The sequence below is a fragment of the Larimichthys crocea genome, chromosome XIII, assembly GCF_000972845.2.
Source record: "Larimichthys crocea isolate SSNF chromosome XIII, L_crocea_2.0, whole genome shotgun sequence".
Lineage (NCBI taxonomy): Eukaryota > Metazoa > Chordata > Actinopteri > Sciaenidae > Larimichthys > Larimichthys crocea.
Window position 1 is genome coordinate 43434110 of NC_040023.1, and position 13877 is coordinate 43447986.

Sequence of the window (13877 nt, forward strand, 5' to 3'; positions counted from 1 at the left end):
GCCATGATCCAGTATAGAAAGGAGTGGACTCATATCTCAGGGGTGGATAAATTGAACGCACACGTTTACACGTGAAGAAGTTTTTTTTGTGTGTGTCAACACAGACAAAAAGGCAGGTCAACTACACGAGCCTGCAGTCAGAGAGTCTGTAAACCGATCCTCATAGTCTAAGCACATCCTCTGTGCTGGGGTCCCTTTTCTGCCAGGCTCACACACACACACAGAACACACACACACACACTTGGTCGTGCACACATACTCACATTCCTGTGCAGGCTCTGTGAGGGGCAGGCGCAGAGTGTGCTGCAAGCTTGGAAATGTTCTTCAGAGTCTCTCTCACTCTCACTCTCCCCAGTCGTTAACTCAGAGAGCAGAGGAGGAAGGGAAGGCAGAGAGACCAGGGGAGGTCTGACGACACCATCCCAGCTCACCCGGCACCTATTTTAAATGCACACTTTGATAAATGCAAGCGCACAGTCTGCGTCTGGCTGTGATTTACTGGACGAACGTTGAGGTTTGTAACCAAACTGTCACTCTGCGGGAGATGTGTGCAACTTTTGCTGCCAGAACCAAAAGTTAAAGGAGCTTTTGGACACATAGCATGTGTTAGTGTTCAGTAGTAGCAGTAGCTTTTGATGTCGGAGGTCCAATGTGAAGATGGATGGCGCATGTTCCAGGCTGACGGTGTTCTTCACTGTTGATTGATCCAGCTTTGAAGGGAACATCCAGCAAAGTGAAGAAGGAGCAGCTCAAGATACAAGAACTCAACTCACCTGCAACCTTTACCACAGGCTGATATGATGCTGTGGTACAACTTTGGCCACCACTTGGTCTCTCTGGCAGCACTTCTGGTGATTGTGAACTGCGGAGGTGGGGAGCAGAGGAGAGGGACGGATAGCAGCAGCACCAGCAGCAGCAGCACAGGTGGCGGCAGCAGTAGCAGTAGCAGCAGTAGTAGTGGAGGAAGTGGTAGTAATAATTACAGCAACAGGCGCTTTCATAAGATCCAACATGGCCAGTGCACCTATACGTTCATCCTACCTGAGGGAGATGGAGGCAGAGGAGGCTCCTGCAGGGAGGCGAAAGCCGGCAGCCCCCAGCCCAACACCAACTCTCTCCAGAGAGATGCTCCGCCACCTGAGCCAGACTTTCCCAGCCAGAAGATCCAGCAGCTCGAGCACATTATGGAGAATTACACGCAGTGGCTACAGAAGGTAAGCAGGGTGGTGTGCAGTTTCAGTGCAGCACTAACAAAGTTGACTAACAAAGTGGTTTGCTGTTCATATCATGTTCTTTAAGGTAGATGGAACCAGGAATGCAGTTTTTAATCAGATGCATGTTTAAAGGTTTGCGTGTTGAATCACATCTACAACATGGCTGCATGAGGCTGGATGCGTGTCTTTTGAAGCGGTCACACTGTGGTGTGTTTGTTGAGATATTTGTGTTTCCGATGGGTGTGTGGTCTCCGCAGAGTGTCTGTTTGTGGCTTCACAAGATAACTTATTTTAGTTTCGGGTCGAGGCTCTCAGACCAAAAGTGGGCTTGTGTTTGCTGTTTTCTCATGGCCGACACATTGTTTGTCAGAGTGTTTGTCAGTAGGAGAGGTTATGTGCTTTAGAAGTTGACAATTGTTTCTGTGTGACCAGTTTGAGACTGTCACACAGACGAAGCGAAAAATGAAGAACATGCGCCAAAGAGGGGGAAAATGTTCAGCATCCTCAGTCTCATGTAAACGTCTCAAATTAATGGATAAACTGGAATATACATTGTGGTCAACAAAATGTGTCTTTAATAATCTAGGAGCACAATTTGTATCAACTCTGCTCTGCTGTTATGTAACTGTGTACATTATCTGAAATGAACTTTTTGTTCTGGATGTCACACAGCTGTCTGATTTCACAGCCTCCACAGACATCTGGGACGGTTGAGTGTGTTGCTCTGCGTCCGTCCAATAAACATGTTACTTTCTTACTTCTTTCTTACTTTCTGTTTTTCTCTGAGTAAACTACCCTTTGAGTAAATTCCACAGATGTCCAGTTGAGTTGTGCAGAGCTTCGGTCATAGAGCAGAGGTAGTTATATGTCAGTCACCCCCTGTTCTCCAGTGGGCTGTCTCTTTAATGGCAGGAAGTCAGAGAGAGCCCCTAGAGACACTCAGAGGAGGAAAGACAGAGAAAGAGAATGCTCCCTTTATTTATTCAAGTCAAGGACGTGTGAGTATGACTTGAAAATCCAGACTCACATGAAAGAAAAAACTTTGTAACCTGTCTGATTATTCTATAGAATAAAACAATCATGCTGATTCACTTCTTCTTTAATTACCCTCAAACAACCAAATTACAATTTATTTATAGTCTCTGAGGTGTTTATGTTCAAATATGGTTCTACTGTGATGTTAATGAGCTGCAAACTGTGAGGCCATCACTGATACAGCGATATAACTTGGCAAGCACTCTGCTTTTCTTAGATTTGAGACTTTGTGTCTCCACAGAGAGCGAGACTATCTCTCTGAAATGAACACATGAATCAAATAAACAAACTTCTAAATTCGGCAGAACCGGCTCCACTCGCCCCCTCCACTTTCCACAATATTGACGTTCTCAAATAAGATTAGCAGGTTCAGTCTGTGATTAATTGCTCAAAGCTGGTTTATTTTTGCCTGCAAAACAACTCGGTGCAGCACGAAACGAAATGTGCACACAGATAACACCTGATGGAACTGAGAGAAATTAACCTGAACTTCATCAATATACTATTCATTAGCAGTTGGCGTGTCCTCCCCAAAACGTCTGGGCTACTCTGCTGTGTGCCTGCTTTTCATTTACTCTTAAAGTCAACTTTTCACTCCTCGGGTTGGAGGAAATGATCGTTCTTCATCAATTAACCAGGCGCTGGTCACACTATGTTACAGCAAGACGTTGACTGAATTTGTAATTAGGGAGGTTTAGTGTTGGAGGCTATGCTCCACCTTTATCTTACTAAACCAATGCAAATGAAATATTGTATAAGAAGGATTTTGAGTTTACAGGTTAGAATCTGTGGAATATCAGCTTATCAGTGGACTGCATATCACTGACTTTATCTCAGTTCACAGGAGGAATTTGCTGTAAATGGTGTGTGCCAAGGTTTAATGCAATTCTGACGTAGTTGTGGGCGTACATTTACTTTTTTATGCCGAAAATGATAAAAACAAACAAGATACACAAACAAATGTGCTGTTAAAAACTGACCTCAGAGGGCTGAGCACCAACACGCGCTTATCTCATTCAAGAAATATACCGCACCTTTTATTAATGACTCTCTACAGCACTTCAGTATTTGAGTCTGAAGTCTAAAAACCTGTACAGCTCCCAAAAGCTATCCATGTGTCAAGAAAGGCCAGGGGTGAAATAACACCGGCTTTATCTTTGCTCAGTGGACCTCATCTGTCTGTGATAGTACAAGTGATACTATGAAAACAGAACGGCAGCGATGGTGGACTGAAGGTTTGACTAATGAGACCTCTTGAGCAACTTTCTCCTCCGATGTAAAAAAGAAAAAGGGGGGAGCCTATGAAAACTGTCTGCCATCACCACTGATGTTATCATGCTTCTTTCGTGACACCTTGGAGTTTTGCAGGAACGCAGATATTTTTAATTCAAATAGGACTTTATTTTTAAATAATCCAACACAGACAAGATTATATCATGTAGTCATTGTTGGAGTACATTTCATTCACTGATATTGTTTTTCAATGCATGTTATTACAAAAACATACATCCAGACTCCAGACAAACACGAGTAACAAGTAAAAGATTAGCACAAGAGAGGAATTGGAGTCGGCATTTCAGAGGGGACACTTAAACACACAGTGGTAATTCAGCCTAATTACGCAGCATGGGGGGGTTGGGACATCAGGATGCAGTTAACATTTTTCATTGGCCAGAAGATTAAGTGTCCTGGCCAGTCTATCTATCTTAATCACTCCAGCATTTTTACTGCTTGTCTAAACGAGAGCTCACCCTGATGTTGCTCCAGCCAGCCCTGATGAAAGAGACGAAAGGACGGAGGAGACTATTGCAGATAGAACCTCCTCATGCCTGGGTGATCAGTCCAAGTGTGGGGGGTAGATGGAGAGAGTGATGCAGCAAACAGCTGTTGGGGAAGTGTTTTAAGTCTGCGATCTTTCCCTCCTCAACCCAGGATAGAGTATATGGACCCTGATAACATTCCTGACCAGTCAAAGGTGGCCTGTGTTTGTCCAAGGATTACTTCCCAGGTCTGTCTGCAAGGCAAGGTGCCTCAGACAAGCTTGGCTCTGATGTCAGAGAGAAAATGCAGCAGGAAACAAGCTACTTAAAACAATACTAACCATTAACCTTTAGTTGTTCAGCACCTTTATTAACAGAATTTCCATGATGCTTTGAAAATTAAGGTTTAAGAGTAAAACAAGCAGCAGAAAAATAATCATTACTCGGAGAATACTTCGTGGACCAAACAACACAATTCTGACATAAAATTTTGGACCAACCATCCACAATGGGACTACAACCAATGACACAGAATACACTGGTGAGCTAGCATGATGCTAGAAAAAATATCTCCACAGTCACTTCCTCCTTAATTTTTTTAAAAGAGATAAGAAATGTCAGCCTCATGGCCAAACTTTGCCAAATATTTTATTACCTTTCTAAACATAAGGATGGAGCAGATGTATAATGTGAATCTGTGCTTGCATTTGTTTTCTTTCTATATGTACAGTGCCACCATTCAGCAGGCGTTCATTGCACCATCTCTCAAAATAGATATTGGCTGACAGATTGCAAACACAGCTCTATTAAACCCATCTCACCAGTGTGACAAGGAGTGAACTTGAAAGATAGCTATTAGCACCTAGTCCAAAGGTTGTTCCAAGGTGTGCAGGCTTTCACAGCAACAAAATGCTCTATTTGGCCTTTTAGACGTTAGAACAAGCAGAACAGTTTCATCTCAAGAATTTTGATGGGAGCAGACATTAGTGCAATTAATATTCTCTCAACAATAAAGTAAGCATATTTCCCAAACTGTTGACCTATTCCATGGAAAACATTGAATACAATCTTAAAATGGATTCTGAAACTTACTGTTAAGGATGGTTATTACTAGATTTTTGTCAGCAGTGCTGGGACACCAATGTCCACCTTTAATATATATATATATACTGATATGTTTTACTAAATACAGGCAGTGATACTGTGACTCTCCTTACATTAGAGTGTATAAGTACAGGATTAATAATACATTTTGGAGTCTGGCATAAACATATTAAGACATGTCAGATAAAAATAAAATAAGAAAATGCAGTATGAAAGAAAAACAAATAAATATGGGGGAATCCAGTCCACAAAAGAAATAAAAGAGCTGTGCTGTATTTAGTCTCTGATTCCTAAGGCTGAGTTTTCATTACTCCTTGTCCTGGTCCAAAAAAGATCCCAAGAGGTCATCCCATCCTCCTTGTTAGCTGACAGTTTGTAAAGCATAGACTCCTAAGATGTGGTCTCCACCATTGCATTAGTGTAGTTTTTCAGATTAGGAGATACAGCAGTCTTCCAATGTCTGAAAATAACTCTGGAAGCTGTGAACAAGCCCACCATGATGACAGAAAGAGTTCTTTTGCAATCTGTCCCCTAGTAAACATATAGCAGGAGTCAGGGGGATTGCTGAGCCTGACCAGTTACTCAAGAAGTCCACAAGAATTAGTGACCCCAGAATGGGGTCACTAATGCACATTCCCATACACAGTGCAGAGAAGTTCCTACCTCTGTTTTACACTTCCAACACATATTGTCATTCATCAGTTTCATTCTATATAATCACAGGAGTTCTCCTTACATTTCTAAATTAGACATAATTGTCCAACAATTTGAGGCAGTTAAAAGTCAGATACTAGCTTTTGTTTTCATCAGTACCAAATAAGTATTGAAGTATGAAACAGAGTTCTACTCACAGGTAGAAAGAAGGCTAATAACAGATTGGTATAATATATCAGATTTTAGTGCCAGTTAGTGTTTTGGTGAACTCAAGGGCAACGAGGATCAGTCTCTTGTTGGAAACATGAGAACGGATTGCTTATCTGGGATAAAAGAAAAGGTTGGACTAAATAAAAAGTAGATGAAGCACATCTGAGAATATCCGCTTAACTATTATTTTCAAGGACAATGAAAATTTGGCACAGATCGAAGTTTTGAAAGCCAAATTCTGTTTCTGCAATTGGGAGTGAAAGTAATAGATCTTCACATTTCCCTCCTGGTGGAGACAGTAAAAAGTGGTTGAGAGTTTCTGGAGAGGGATGGCTTGTGCCAAACTAAGCTGTTGAACCAAAGGAGGGGGGGAAACTATCGGCTGTGTCTTATCCCTGTGAAATTCCCATCATTCTGCATCTCGACGAACATGGCTGTTCTACATAAACTGGTTTAAAAAGGATACAGCGCCATGTGGGCAGCAGCTTGTTTCCCTTACATACTGAGAGTTCATACGAGAAAGGGTGAATATGTTTCTCTACTTAATGCTATCAGAGGGCCACACAGAATGTCTGGAGATCCAAAGAGAAACCTATCTATTTTAGGGGTGACTGCCTCTTTGAGAGTTTATTTTCACTGATAATGTGGGCCAAAACTAACAATCGGATGATGCAGAAGGCTAGGAAATGCTCAGAGGAATAAAAAGCTCTTCCTTCCTGACCCCGAAACTTATAAAAAGGAAACCATGGAGATTGCTGAAGGACACTAGAATAACAGCTTCCAGAGAAGTTGTCTTGGACGTACTTTCACTGTGAATGAACGTGAAAAGGAAACTGAGCTTTCTGCTTAGCATGTCATGGGAATAAGGGAAAGCATTACGGCTGTGCCACAGTATTTCCACATGGATGTGAAAATGGAGCCCAGTGTTCTTAATGTTCCTCAGGAAAAGGGGCATTTAGTAGTTTTGTCATGCTCAATATGGCAAGCCACTTTGTTTTGAGACCCCCTTTTTTCCAGAAATCATATTTCAGTGCAGCCGGTGGCCTCAAACATGCTGGTAGGTTTGATATTGGGCAGACACATATTTCTCTTTACAGCTCAATAAATGAAGAAGAAAATTTCTTGGTTAAATTAACTGTGTCTTGAATTTGTCTAGTTTAACTTACTACACCTATAACGCAAGCATGTGGCTCTTTTTCCATCATTCATCTGAGTGAATCACTCTCTGGTGAGTACTTTATGGGGATTTATTTTGTTTTAATTACAAGGTTATACATTTGGGTAACCAAGATTTATGTATCCCTTCTGAAAACACTGTAGCTAGCCTTGTAGCTTGGCACCCACTGATGCGTCTGTGGGATAAACTGAGAGCTTCCTCTGATAGGTTTGTGTTTCTATGTGCCCTCGAGTATATTCACTCCCCTTAATGGCACCAATTTTTCTTCGTTTGGTTGCTGGAGGTTTTGTGAATGTGAGTGCTCTGCAGCATGTCACTCAGGTATGAAAGTGATCTGTTTGCCTGCGTTAATTGATTTTTTTTTAGCCCATTTGGAGGCAGCCAAACAAGCTATGAAACCAAAATTGACACATTATCTAACCACTAACCACCCAGATAGCAGGCCAACATTGAATCAACATTGAAACAGTGCTGATGCATCAACGAAACTGTTGAATTGAATCAATGTTGCTCAACATTGAAATAAAACTTTGATTTTTTTTATCAGGTTTTCACCCTGAAATAATGTTATTTTAATGATGAAAAATAGATCTAGACAGACATAAATGTTAGTTCAACTTAAAATTAATCACTGTTTTATCATTGAACCCACATTGTAATAACATTAATTCAACCAATTCCCAGAAAGCAGACAGACACTGAATCAACACTGAATCAACATTAAATCACTGTTTACTTTATCAGTAATTATTCAACCTCAACCAATGATGATTCTGATGGAATTTCAACATTGAATCAATTCAATTCAGCTTCTGATTTTAACGTGCCAAAAAGTGAAACCAGCGTGCCTCCTATTGCAATAAACACTAACCCCTCTTCTGAAAGCTTATGTTGATGACAGATAGATATTTTAATAAAAACGCCAGAACAAACAGCAAATATCCTAGAGACAAATAGCCCAACGTAAGGAAAAGGGGACATTCACAGCTCTCATGTGAGGTGGGATCATAAATATATGAGAAGAAATAGCCAGGGAGAATTTAGTGCTACACCCCTGATTGGACAGGCAGAAAACAGCCACTGATGGCACAGTGAGAACCAAAAAATGAAAGTTGTGGGAGATTAATCCAAAATAATCATCGAAAAGATGCTAAAGCATTCAGTAGAGCTGTGGGTAGCTGCAGAGTTAGCTGATAATTATCTGTGGGTTTGTCAGCACAAGCTATTATATGAATCCATGTTGATATAAAAATGTTGATTATAGCAGCCTTGCTTTATTATGAATGTGAGCACTCTGCAGTGTGTTGCTAAGGTATGCAAGTGATGTTTAGATATTTAATTCTACTGTGGTATTTCAGTATGTTATTATAAAATGGTTGAAATGAGAGCAAAAGAATGAGAATAAATAATATTTTTTTGGGCAGGGAAGTGGACGTCATTAGTACTGAGAGTGTAAGTTTTGGTCAGAAGAGTTGCCAAAAGGACAAGGTTCATGGCTGTATCTCTGCCACTACTGAGGTTGAATGATTATGAGCCAAATATGAGATAGCAATAGCTGAGATAGAGAGAAACATTAGCCATTATAGCCAGTCTGTGCATGCGGTTAACAGGGAAGTGATGTGGTGTTATCATAGCCTGTGCAGCAAATCACAACTGTGTTTGAACTTATTTCAGTGGCAGAGCTGGCTGTTATCTTTGTTGTATTTTGGTTTTATAATGACTCTTGATAAACAGAGTAGATGATAATATTACTCACCCGTATCTGCTGCTATTTATTTTCCTGCAGACTTCAGGTTCGGTTTGGTCGTGTGCTGTAAATCAAGGTATGATGAAGGTCAGGGGAACTGAAACGGCCCTGAAAAACAAAACTGTGTTGGAGAATTTGAGCTCCGCACAGTGGATACCGCAGGACGTCTACGTAGCGTGGATTTACAATAATGTGTCAGTGTGCTTTACTTCCAGGAAAAGATAACAGTGAGAAAACATGCATGTCTTGTGTTGCTGGTTCTGGCACGAAGCAAGGGAATGAAAAATCAGAATACACTGTGGTTGAGTTGTGCTGCCCTACATGCTTCATTTTCATCCAATTTTCAAGTGCAGTTGTTTGATCCCCTTGTATCTGTCAATTATCAATCCCAAAGTTCATTCTGTAAAGTCTGTGAAGTGGGGGAGAAAAATTCCTGAAGCTTCCCCACATGCTGCCTCTGAGGCCGTCTCTCCCCGCAGCGTCTCTTTGACTCTCCCCAACAGATGTTGCTTTTTGAGAGGATGTCTTTGTCTGTTAACGCTGGGAGCCTTCCAGAGGTTCCAGGGGGACAGAGCAGTTTCACCTTTTTTTTTTTGGAGTTCAGCCCTGTGGATCGAGCGTTGCCATGGTTTCGAATTGAAGAAACAAAAAGAATCGCAGTCAGATGGTTTAAAGAGATAAAAGAAGAAGAAATGGGCTGTAAAAGCAGTCAGAGGGTTGGAAAACTGGTGACAGGAACAAATAAAGGTGAAGAGAGAGAGAGAAGGCGATGGGGACAGAGTGTAAGATACTGGAAGAAACATTTTCACCCCCTCACAGAGTGGGCCAAATAGATCTTGAAATGACTAATGGTTGGCTCCATTGTTTTTATTTTGTTTTTGTGGTGGCGGGATAGGAGCCACTTGCTCTTTAAACCTCCGAGTCACATCCAGGAATGACCTCACTTATTTATTTAATCTTCTTTTGTCGTTTGGTGTGGGTGTATATTGTGTGATTTATTAACTTATGATTTGAGACACACATCTTGAAGGTAGACAGTCTGGAACTATGCAGAATGGTAGGCTGATTATAGCTTATAGCGTCTCTGTTTTCTGTGGGCGGCTCTGACAAATCGAGCGTGTCGGATCTCGGTTTATCGGTTAAGTGCTTTGATTGGTGAGACACCTCGTTCGTCCTGCTCACACATGCACATACACGTACGAAGACAAAAAAAGATATAGACACACATGCACGCACACCGTCAAATCTGTTTTGAAAACACACTCCTAACCATGTCCAGAGCTGTGTTTGGCTTGTCTGGGACCAGAGCCAGGCTTCTCACATTCCATACAATACCAGAGCTGGAGCTGGCAAAGAGACTGCCACTGTCTGAAAATAACACGCTTAAAACATAGTCCAGCACGAGTCAAAAGTCCTCATAAAATAAAAATGTTTTTGACCATTCACCACATTTCTTTTATCTTTTCAGTGTGTTGCACTTTCGGTGACATCCCATTGGCTGATGTCATGGCAGGTGACTAGCTGATGGAAAACACCTGCTGTACGCTGTTTGTATCGCATGCTATGATTCAGACTGAGGATGCATGTTTCTGATTCATAAACCCATGGTATTCACTACAGACAATGTATTTACTTGTGGATTTGTGAACGTGGAAAGTGGATTTAGATTATCCGTGAATTAGTAAAATAACATGAGGCTGTAACACATCATATGTATAATATGTAACACATATTATTTTTAGGCAGATTTTAGTGTAAAAATCCAGCAGACACACCACAGCATTGACATTAATTTGGACTCGTGTGCACACTTTAACATTTAATTCAATATTTACTCTCCTTTTAGCTCTGCTTTGGTCTCAACCAGCTCCTGAGCAAAAAAAATCATACTCTTTAGCTGCTCCACTAAATTCTCTACTATGATTGCATGCTAGTTACTAAGATTGTCAGTCTGGTCTGCTTGGTGCTGAACAGATAGCTTTGACAGTAGGTCTATCAGAGTCTTTGCTGAAAAAAAAAAAAAAAAAAAGACTGGTGGGTGCTGACACCCACAAAACTGGAAAGTGGAAGTCACTAAGAGCAACCCCTTTCACAGACATCTGATCATTGATCCACTGTCAATATAAAAAGAGCAGCTTTGAGGTCAGTTTTGGTGCTTTACCAGTGCTGATCCAGTATATCGGACTATTACTAATTCCAAGAAACATAAATGAAAATGAGCATAAAAATTGAATGGTCCTTATTTTCCTTGATTTTGTGTTTTTAATACTTAATTTCACCATCCAGTTAGATAGTCAAAGCTTTTATAGCAATATGTGTATTGTCATGTTCATTCATGGCTGTTGCATCAAGCTGTTGTCTACAGGGGCACGCTGCACACTATGGATGACAGAACCAGATAAACATGGCCAGTAAAGATTATATAATCAGTCAAATGGTGTCATGACATGTGTTTCAGTTGTGTGCAAGCATTTATTTCATGATTCTGAGAGTCATCTGTTTGCACCATCCAAGACATCATGACAACAATTCTCTATTCAAACTTTTAAGTTTTATCTGAGGTGAGTGAATATTTACTGTAGGCTCAGGAGGTGGCTGTCAAATGTGGTTGTTTTGTTATCTTATTACATTGTTCATAATTGATTTTAACTTGTTTAGTAAATAAATATTCAAAGTATTGTATTCTTGCAGTTAACTCTTCCCTGAAGTACATCTGTATTGCAGTAGCTGACAGTGTGCAGCTTAACAGGAACTGGCTCATAAATCTGTTGTGGATTGAACAGATGGATGTGCTTTTTGGTCTGGGTTTACAACCAAAATACAAACGCTTACAAATGGTTCCTGATGTTTATTTAAATTGACATGTTTGCAGTGGTTCTGAGATGGATGGGCTAATCCTCCAGAGGCCTGTGTGTGTGTGTGTGTGTGTGTGTGTATTTCTGAATGTGTATACAGACAAATCTTTGTCACACTAATGTCCATTTCTGCACATGTGTTAGTGCATGACATTGTTTGAAGTACACGTGAGTCTGTGTTTGGGTGAAAGGACCTTCAGCTTAACTGATGGCCTGTAAAGGATCAGATGAGATGTTACTTCTCTGGACCGGATACATTCATGAGGTGAAGTCCAGACAGAAGAGAGGCTGTCACATTTACTCAGCCACTGTCAAACAGCACTCCTGTTATGAACATAGATATATACATCTTAGTGATGCATGGTGTTGAGAGCAGTATAAGACACATCATTAATAGTTGGTCAAACCAAACAATTTTTGCTTTAATATAGTAATTCATAATGAAATAAATAAACATGCCACGTCCAGTTAGACTTTCAAAATAAAGCTATAGAAAATAGAGATTTAGGCGTTCCTTAAAGAGGTTATTTGTAAGTGTTAGCCCTGTGAAGAACTGCTGACTGTGTCCAGGGTGTAGCCCGGCTCCAGCCTCCCACGACCCTGATAAGGATAAGTGGTTATGGAAAATGGATAGATGGACAACTTCCTTAGTTTTAGGAAAAGATCATCATGTTACTTACCTGACATAACGGTACAGGAGTTCATGAAAGAAGTATTTACTTTGGTTACCACAGCAACAACACAAACAGCGGTTAAACTGGCTAAAGAGTGTTTGATGTATCCAACCTGCCTCCTCCTGCAGACTTTCTTGTTCTTAAAAAGTCACCTGATTTATCACCGCCTGTCTTACTAGACAGTCAAGAAATTGCTACAGGGATACCAACCTGCAGTATGTTGCATGTTGGGAGTATGGAGAACTGTTAAATATTTCAACAATCTCAAGGTCCGCTTATGAGTAGCTGTTTCTGACTTGGCTAGTATCACATGATCATGACGTTTAGATGTTCACATTTCTAGTTATTAGAGCACTGAAGAGGACCTCACATTCATGTTCAAGTTCAGTTTCAAAGTTCCTTATTAATCTCTGGAACAGCAGGGAAAAAAATCTTACTCAAAGGTCTATTAAGTACATTTTAGCCAACATGATCAGGAAGTCCTTAAATTCCTCATAAAAATGGAAAGATGAAATCTGAACACCCATAATTCCATGGCAATTGATGGTGAGCATGTGATATGATCAAAAGCTCCACTGAACTGACCTGGAGGTGAGATTGGAAAACTGTTGATCACCAAAGCACAAAACAATGAGTACATATTTCTAATAATCTCATGCTACTTGCAGCATATTCTCCCTCCTGGGGCACATGGATGAGATGGTAAGAGTGTGTTTGGCAGAGATATGTCTTTGTTCTTAAGTATGGTTGATGTTGTGGAGGTCTGTGGGAATTCCTGTGTGATGCGCAAGGTTGTTCTGCTTTGAAGTCTGAACAAAATGATCTTGGTTTAGTTGCACTGGTTTTGAGAATTTGATCCATCCATTGCTTTCGTCTGTGTTTATACACACATCTTGCGCACTCCAGGCTAAAAAATGCAAAAATAAACATAAACCTGGACACATGAAAGGCCAGGGATTATACATACATTACATTTTGTGTCATCTATGTCGAAATCTTCCTTTTCTTTTTTGCTGTCTTATTCAGAATCTTGGCCTGGCAGAAATCTGCTGTAAACGATTCAAACATGATTGTCAGTGACAAATCGTACAGTCAGATGGTCCATGCTCATTTCAGCTAATTTTCGATGCATGACTCACGTATTTATCCTGCAGCTTTTCTAGAAAGAGCAACACACAAAGACATGCAACCATGCATGCATGTTATCAGCCTTTCCATCCATCATCGGCTGGAGGGTCACACAGCAGAAAATCTTTCTAATGTTGCACTATGGCAGTGATTCAATTGTAGCTACGAGCTGCACATTAACACCAACTTCTATTTTCCTGCTCACAAGCAGCCGTGATGAACCACAGGTCAGACTGAAGCAGTTCAATGTGGAGATCTTAGTCAGGCTACTGCGCACCGTCTTCCTGCTCATCTCCTTTGGTTGGATTGTGTGTCGGTT

The 13877-nt window shown here is 40.8% G+C and overlaps 1 protein-coding gene across 1 annotated transcript in view; it reads left to right on the forward strand.

Annotated features, from left to right (window-relative positions):
- The first annotated feature begins 200 nt into the window (after positions 1 to 200).
- Positions 201 to 13877, forward strand: part of angpt1 (angiopoietin 1) — a 59629-nt gene continuing 45952 nt past the window's right edge. The window contains exon 1 of the mRNA XM_027286782.1: positions 201 to 1214. Coding sequence (XP_027142583.1) covers positions 798 to 1214 — 417 coding nt within the window. The 5' untranslated portion in view covers positions 201 to 797. The remainder of the gene's footprint in view (positions 1215 to 13877) is intronic.